General features: G+C 42.3%; 1 protein-coding gene across 6 annotated transcripts in view; it reads left to right on the plus strand.

Moving 5' to 3' along the window:
- bsna (bassoon presynaptic cytomatrix protein a) overlaps positions 1-8,638 on the plus strand; it is a 118,466-nt gene that overhangs the window by 47,377 nt on the left and 62,451 nt on the right. For 5 of the 6 annotated variants that reach the window (XR_001659074.1, XR_001659075.1, XR_001659076.1 and 2 more), the window contains exon 3: positions 3,492-4,961. Coding sequence is in view for 1 of the 6 variants with exons in the window: in XM_007575138.2 (XP_007575200.2) it covers positions 3,492-4,961 (1,470 nt within the window). In the remaining 5 variants the exon portion in view is untranslated. Of the gene's footprint in view, positions 1-2,570; positions 2,818-3,491; positions 4,962-8,638 lie in introns of those variants that run through there. The other variant, XR_001659078.1, reaches the window with a different exon arrangement.

Below are 8,638 nucleotides of genomic sequence, written 5' to 3' on the forward strand. Positions count from 1 at the left end.
GATGTAGCTCAGCATGTGTCCTCTGTACGTATCTAGAAATCAGAGATATTTCTCCTGCTTTCCGTATTGTTAATCTCAGTCACTACGGATAATTTTCAACCACTTAACTTTGGTACAATTGATGAAAATTGACAAGCCTGTCATTATTAAACCATAAAAAGTCCAAATGTAAAAGTCAGCTGAAGAAAATGACACTTTTCACACATTTCAGTGAATCAACGTTTAAGCCCTGCAGAGCTGGCAGTGGGATTTCTTCTTAACCTTTCATGTGGATTCTCCATAATCCAGGTGGCAGCAATCCTTCAAGTGGAATTGGAAGCAGACTGGACTGTTTACTTTGGGTACTGATCGCGTCTTGTCTCTCTTCCAGGCTTTTATTTGACTTGAAGCATTTAGCTTTATAGAAATGGTGATTCTCAAAGGAATATCTTAGCAACAATTTAGACATCCCTGCTCTATAGACCTTATTTTCCTCGACAGGTTATGAACAGACCTCCTGCAGAATGTAATAACAAGCTGTGAGGTCATTTGGTTCCTTGGAGCGCTCCAGGTCAATTCACCCCACCGCCTACTTGCTCCTAAATAGTGACACTTTTTTCTTTCATTTCATGCCTGAAAAAACCATTTCACACTTATACTCAAGTGCATTAACCATTTTATATGTTTACTTGTATAGCATAGTAACAGTGCTGTAAAACATGTAGCCTCTAACAGATTTCTTAGTACATGCAAAATGGATTTTATAAGTAATACTTACATGTATTGGGGGCAGGGGGAAAGCGGCTATCTGTACCAACATGGAGATATGTGAAATACGCAACAATTACCATCAGTTGTTTGCGGTAACTGACAATAAATATCCAGGTCAGTTTGCCCAGTTGCCCGTTTGTATTTGCTTTTCGTACTTATTCATGCTGCTGATGAATTTTCACCGACACATCTTAGGAGAATTGTTTTAGCTCAGCCACAGATTTAGGTCTCACCTCGATGCGATTTAACTCCAGACTTTGACTAGGCTTCTCCAAAAGGTTTTCGACTCATTCGGAGATGGATTTGCTGATTTGATTTTGGAGGTGACTGTAAGAGATGCCTTTGTGTGGTTTCGGCAACACAAAGACCAAAACAACGCCAGACATTGGCCACAATGTGAGACCATTTCTCATCCTTCATCCTATCAGATGGGCTCTAGTAAAGGGCTTTCTGGATTATAGAGGTGAGGCAGTATTCAGGACTGGATTGGCTATGTTTAGGCTTCAGTACCTTTTTTCTTTAAAACAATTCATCATCTGAAATCTGCTTTTTACTCTTAATGCCTTCTTAGGTTGGTCTGACTTTAAATATTTACATGACAAACAAATTTACAGCAGAAAAAATATGTGCCGCGAGAAATAGTCAAAGAACAGCATTTTCATAGATAATTCAGCTAAACATATTTTTTTCTGGAAAACTCTTCTATAACTTATAATTAAATTGAATTGTGCGCTTTTTCTAAGGTTTGTCATACCCACGTGTTGTTTTGAAATATGACACATTTTGACTCTTGATCAAATCAAAACCAATTCTGACCAGCCTCACAGTTACAGTATTACTTGTTAAAGTCAGAAACACAATGAACCCCACTTGAATTAATTGTTTTTTAAGCAGGAAAACATGCAAAAATGTCCAAGTCAGGGACTCCCAGGGATCATTTCAGTGATAGACGCTAATGACCCTTTTGCATTTTTCCACCTGTCACAAAGAGCAATCGGATATGTAGCAAATCAGCAGCTTTATTCACATAAGCAAAAGTGGGTATTCTGCACCACTGTGCAGTTGATTAAGCCTAATGCGTTGAGAAGTGAGGAGTTGCTTGGATTTAAAAACTGCTGACTCCTTTCTCTCTGCTGTTTGCTCTCTCCATCTCCATCCCTCTTCCCATCACTCAGTATTTCCCTCACTTCTTCAAGTGTCTCTTGTGATGAGGTTAAAAAGCAGAAGGGAAGAGAGGGACTCATTAAAATCCTCCCCCCCCACCCCTCCCTTCTTGCCATCTTTACCAGATTAAATTATGGTGGAACGACACAGGAAGAACCTCCGTGGCAATAACTGCTTCCAAACCTCCTTCCACCGAAGCCATTAAAGATGCTAAGACCTACATTTTCAACCTTATTTGAGTCTGGGCAGAAAATAAAATGCCTAAACAAGGAAGGCAACGAGAAACAGGGATCTGAAGAAGGGGAGCAAACAAGGGGGCTGATGGGGAAGGATTACAGGAGGGACATATACAGAGAGAATATGTTAAACAGGAAAGCAGGATGTCGTGCTGTAGCAACGGTTGTAGCCGCTGAGTTTACAGAAAATGGGATCAGTGATGCTTTCAAGGCAGGAATGCCATGCAGCAAAGCAGGCTGGGAGAGCACAGTGACTGATGGAAGCATTTTCCTTCAGAAGTAATCAGCTTGTCTTCTGTAGCCCCATTGCCAAGAATGACAATTTGTGCACGTCTGGGTGCTCATTTTGGGGGTGGGTTATTAGATGGCAGGCGGGGTAATACAGTCCATTTCCGCAGTGCACTATGGGAAAAAAAAAAAAAAAAAAAAGGGGATGGGAGCCAGACATGAAACGTGCAGAGATTTACTAGCTTTGCAGAGGAGCTAAAATAGCAGTATTCGGGGCACTTGTGTTGCAGTGGATGCGTAGCTTCAACAGGACAGATCGAGGACACAAGCAGGTTGACGCTGTGGAATCAGGAGCTGGATCATTTCTTAAACCGGGATGAGTTAGACGGGGCAAGGTCCGGACACAGCGAGTCGTCAGTTCTCATCTGAAGATAGAAAGGTAAGAAAGAGAAGAGGACGAGAAGACGAGGGGTGACGCTGTCATGGTGTCTCACTGAGAGCCGTTGTGTATTCATGAAACTTGACTTTGGGTGTCTCTTTATGCATCTGTATGTCTGTCATTCTGGTTCTGGGTGTGGATACCTATGAGTAAGTGCAGCTGTAAATGAAGAGTTGTAGCTTCAGCTCAGCAAGATTTATTATCCTTGCTTTTGATTTGTGTTTGATTAATCTCCTTCAGCTTGTTCTTCAGGTTGATTTCTGAAAATCCTTCTCTTATGTTCGTCAATGCACAGAGAGAGCGGCTCCAGTCTTTTTTGTTGCTTTCACGTGAATTCTTTCTCCATCACCTAAAGTTTAGATGTGCGCACAAAATGATAAGGCACATCCTGCCTAAGTCAGCAAGAGTGTTTAAGGTGCAGGAATCAATGGCAATCAACTTGAATAGGGAATAACAATAAATCATAGAAGTGGTTTCAATACTTCAGCTGCAGAAATAAATCTTCAGCTGGACTCACTTACTGTTTTCCTAACCCTTACTACAAGCTGTATATAAGAAATATGGCGTGAGCTGCATGTGCTGCTTGGTCTTCGAAAAGATCGAAGAACAAGGTGAAAATTGGGGCTTTTTTAGGTGAGTGTAACATTGTACTGTTTTTTGTCTTCTGGCTGCAGGTCCAGGAATGGCTATGCCTGAATTGTCAGATGCAGAGAGCTCTTGGCATTGATATGACCACACCTCGCTCAAAGAGCCAACAGCAAATTCACTCTCCGTCCCACCAAGCCAAGCCCATCGTCCAGCCACAGCAGCCCGTTCCGCAGCCAACACAGCCGGCTGCTGCTGCACAGCCCAAACCTCTGGCACAGAGTCAGTCGACTCAACAGCAGCAACAGCAACAACCTCATTCCCAGCCTTATGGCCAAACTCATCCCTACTCCCAGTCCCAGCCGTATTCCCAGTCCCAGCCGTATTCCCAGTCCCAGCCATATTCCCAGGCTCAACCGTATTCCCAGTCCCAGCCATATTCCCAGGCTCAACCGTATTCCCAGTCCCAGCCATATTCCCAGTCCCAACAGTATCCCCAGTCCCAGCCTCAGCCTTACCCTCCATCACAACCAGGACCCCAGACACAGCCTCAGACACATCCAGGCCTTGGTGGTCCCCAGTCTAAGACAACACCCTCTCAGCAGGGCCTGAGGTCTGACCCGTACTCCCAGAGAGGTGTTGGAGCTCAAGGAGGTGCTGGAGGTCCGACAGGCGGCCCCGGCCAACAAGGAGGTCCTCGAATTCCCCACCCAGGCGCTGTACCTCTGCCTGGGTTGACTAAGGCACCCTCCCAGCCAGATTTAGGTCGAGGTTCTCCGATGCATCAACCTATGACACGTCACCATGACCAGACGAGAAGCGCTGGATCTTCCCCAGCCCACCGACCTCAGAGTCAGGCCCCTGCCCAGGATGGTCTGACCAAACTGTTTGGCTTTGGGGCATCGCTGCTCAATCAGGCTAGTACCCTGATCAACGTCGACCCTCTACCCACAGCCTCAACACAGCCAAGCCCTGCGCGAGGTAAGGTGGTGTTCAGCAATGCAACTCCCGACAACAGACAACAAGGGCCCAGCAGCACTAAGCCTTTCAGCATGGGGGGTCCTCAAGCTCCAAGCCAAACTGGGGGTCCACAGGCAACAAGTCAAGGGGGAGGTTTGAGTGGACCAAGCCAAATGGGAGGACCATATCCGCCAACCCAAATGGGAGGACCTCAAGCACCAAGTCAAACGGGCGGTCCTCATGCACCTGCTCCAACAGGAGACCCCATCGCTGGACCCCAAGGGCCAAGCCAAAAGCAGCAGCAGCAGGCTGGACTCCAAAAACAACAAACGCCGCCACAGCAGCCACTTACTCAGCGTCAAAAGGAGCAGCAAGGACAGCAGATGCCTGCTCCCCAGCAGAAAGTGTTGCAGAAACAGGAACCAGTGTCGGTGCCCGTGACTGCTCCAGAGGCCGAGAAGCCCAAGGTGAACTGTCCTCTCTGCAAAACAGAGCTGAACATCGGCAGCACCGACACACCCAACTACAACACCTGTACGCAGTGTCAAAGCCAAGTGTGCAACCTGTGTGGCTTCAACCCAACACCGCATCTAGTCGAGGTAAGAGGAGACGCCCACATGCCTACATCTCCTACACACTGATATACACTGAATGATATTAAAGAGTCAAATCAGAGCGTACAAATCCCCAGTTAACTCTTCCCAGACAAATCAATATTGTTTGCAACATGCTACTCTTTCTGCTGTTGGACTTACATGTAACAAAACCCAAACCTCTTAACTGTCCTTCTGTTCTGATCTGTTCCATTTTCCTCTGCTCCTCGGTGCTGTATTGCTTATTGAAGTGCATTTCCTCTGAAAATCTATTTTTTTTAGATTTCTGTTTTACACATTCATTCCTTCACCCTCTGTGTTAACTGTGAGTTATTTGAATCTATTTAAGGAGTGAAGCTCATTTCAGAAATGTGCAATATTGCTTTTTCTTTTAATAGCTCCTACATTAACTAAATCAATTTCATTTAATCAAGAGATACATTTTCTTCATAATATATTTGATTAACATCATGTTTTGTCCACACCAAAATGCTGACATTTTTTTTTTTTTTTGCAAGCATCACAAACAAATGCTTTGAGAAAATTGTACCAGTGGTTTCCCAAACTCATCAGAATCCACTTTCCAAGCTTTTAGCAAAACATTAAAAATAGTTTTACTACCATGCCAGTGAAGCACACATGGCTAGAAAGCAAATTAAGCAAGAAGGTTACGGCAACAAAAGGGTCTCAACAATCATTTCAGTCCATAAATAACTGTCTTTATATCACTTCTACCAAAAAAGTACATCAGTGTGGAGTCCATTTCATCTCAAATTTGCTGGGTACTGTTCTACCGACTGCAGTCTTGTCCTGATCTCTGACCAAGTCTGATTAATCTGGACACAATACATGTGAGGAATGTCTTCTCTGTGTGATCCAGTCCAACATCTATGGTACGCTTTGTCACTTTGCTGAATAAGTTATGGTCCAGAACCAAGTGCTTTTTGGTATATGGTTTTTTTGTTCAGTGTTTGTTCCATATGTACCTTTTGTGAGCTTGTCCAGCATGCAGACGACCTCTGTTGGCAAAAACATGTTTCTCAAAAACATGTTGCTCATTTTTTATTTAGTAAAAAATGCATAGATAGAAAATAAGTCTTTTTTTTTGTTCCATTTTGTAGTTGTGTTGCATTGATATTGTCACAAATTTTCCACACAGTGAGAGAGAATCAGCATTGACTTAGATTTTTTTCAAGTTCAAAATAAACGATGACAAGTCTTCAGAAAAGAGCACAGAAATGTCCAAACATCGCTGATAGGCATGACGTGAAGAAGGCAGTGAACATATTTTTAGTAAAGTAAGAGAAGCGTAGAAAACACAGACATCCTATCCACCCACACTTTCTTTGTTCCCTCCAAACTGCTCCTGCTCATGGAACAATGAAAGGAGTATAAAGGTCCAGCACTCCATCACCTCCCCTTTATCGATCCAAATGCAGTCTTGGAGTGGAAAGGAGAAGAGACAGTATTGGAAAATGAAAGACAGGAAGACGGATAGCGTATTAGGATTTTGCCAGGGACAAAACTGAAGGGCCGATGACAAATGGAAAAGAAGAATCGTCTGCTTAGGAAAAAGCCTGAAACTGAATGCCAGGGTGGACGGAAAAAGAAAAATCTGCGAGAAATGTAAAGCATCACAGATTTGTCAGTGGGTTAGTCTAGCAGACTAATTAAAACAACTTATTTATTTTTATAGGGACCCTTTAGGGTCCCTATAAAGTACAGTTGTTAGTATTTCTATAGTATAAGATGCTGGAATTGCCGCTGGGTGGAGTCTGACATAATGGGTTAAATATAACCACCTTTGTAAGGGTGCAGAGGACACTGACACACACACATGCAAACACACGTAAAGAGCAAATATTGGTCAAAATGCCATTTAGACCGAGATAATCTGTCACAGTTCTAAAACTCAGAGCATGACTTAAAGGGATGATGAGTGTGTAAATGTCGGTCAAGATTGTGGCCTTGGTACGTTGCAGTTGTTTTTATGTAATAAGAAAATCACATACATTATAATTATTACTCATCGTTTAGTGTTGCCCCCTTAATAAGCCCCAAAACGTTAATCTTCTGGCCAAATAGTGATATTCACGTTTAGGAAGTCGTGTGAAAACATTAAGTATGAAAGCTGTGTTTTTGTGACTCCAGAATGCGTTGTGTTTTCTGCAATATGAGTGTTAAAAAATGGCCAGGGTGCAATGAATGTTGAAACCCAATGTGAATAAGACTGTAGAATGCGTGTTGCTAAAACAGGAAGTGTCTTTTAATTTGAAATCCTAATCCCAGTTTCATTCAATTTACAACACGGAATGGTTTGAATAAAAAAGTGAACATGTCATCACATCCTCAATTCGGTTTGTCAAAATGGACACAAAACCATAAACAAAAACAGTTGGAACTACACAACATTTGGTATTTAAATGACTCTGTGTACAGTAAATTGACATATATATTCTGACTGTTACAGTAACATGGAGTTTTAATGCCACATTAACTCCACATTAAAAGACAACAGAATTTTGAAAGAAGCTACTGATTCTCTGACTGGCCACAGAAAGAAAAAGGTTAAAAAAAAGTTGAACAAGGTCAAAGACAAGAATGAAGAATATATTATTACTTTTTGAAAACTAATTATCAAGAATGTTGGATTAGAATATTTATAACAGATGTAAAAAAAAAACAACATAAGAAGATACATGAGATAATATAAAAAAAAAAAGTACCAATGCAAATCTAAAACCCATGGAAAATGTTTTTGAAACATCTGGGTTTTGAACTTATTAAATGATCCAAATAGTTGATCTTCTTTAGTTGTTAGTTATGAGTTAAGAACAAGAACTAACACATCTTGATTCTGAAAATGAATATTTAATTAAGAGACTGTATGTGGACATGCTGGTGTCTGATTCACAGTGTTCGAGTCCTTATATTTTAAAATGAACTCTGAACTCTGAAATGGCTTTACTGTCCACATTGAAAATGATTTGTTCTTGCAAAATCAAACACTAGAGTGGACAGTTCCTGAATTATATTGTATTCCAGTTCTCTTCCAGATTATCTAGTGAATAGAAACTAAAAAAATCTAACCAAATCTCTCTGGTTTTACAGTGGGGGCTGCATGATGTTAGCACTGTTAGCTAAACCATCTTAGCTTATTTAGAGATGCCTTCAGGGGAGTGCGTTCGTGGCATTTCTGTTGCTCTGTGATGGACTGGCAATCTGTCACGGGTACGCCCTACCTCACCTCCGTCCTCTCCCCCCAACACACACACACACACACACACATCAGCGTCTCAGCTGCTGCGCCTCCCGACTACTGAGGGACTGTTTGCCTCGCAGCTCATAAAGTGAATATCCTACAACACAGAGAACACTACATGCAATAACTCTGCTGATCATCCCAGCCTGCAGATTCACACACAACAAATATGGTGTGTGTGTGTGTGTGTGTGTGTGGGTATGCATGTGTGTGTGTTGATCAGCTAAGCGAGGAAAGTGGTGGCAAGGGAGTAAGGCAGTTGTCTCACCTCAAACAGAGAAAATAAAGTAGGCTCTGTGATTATTATTGGTATTCTCCATTCTGCTGCCACTTTAGCTAAGGAAGCGTGGCGTAAAGAATGCAGGCGCAAATATTCAATAGTTTGGCATAAATATTACCTTTTTAATGCAAGTTTCTTTTT

The sequence above is a fragment of the Poecilia formosa genome, unplaced genomic scaffold (genome assembly GCF_000485575.1).
Source record: "Poecilia formosa unplaced genomic scaffold, Poecilia_formosa-5.1.2 Scaffold370, whole genome shotgun sequence".
NCBI lineage: Eukaryota > Metazoa > Chordata > Actinopteri > Cyprinodontiformes > Poeciliidae > Poecilia > Poecilia formosa.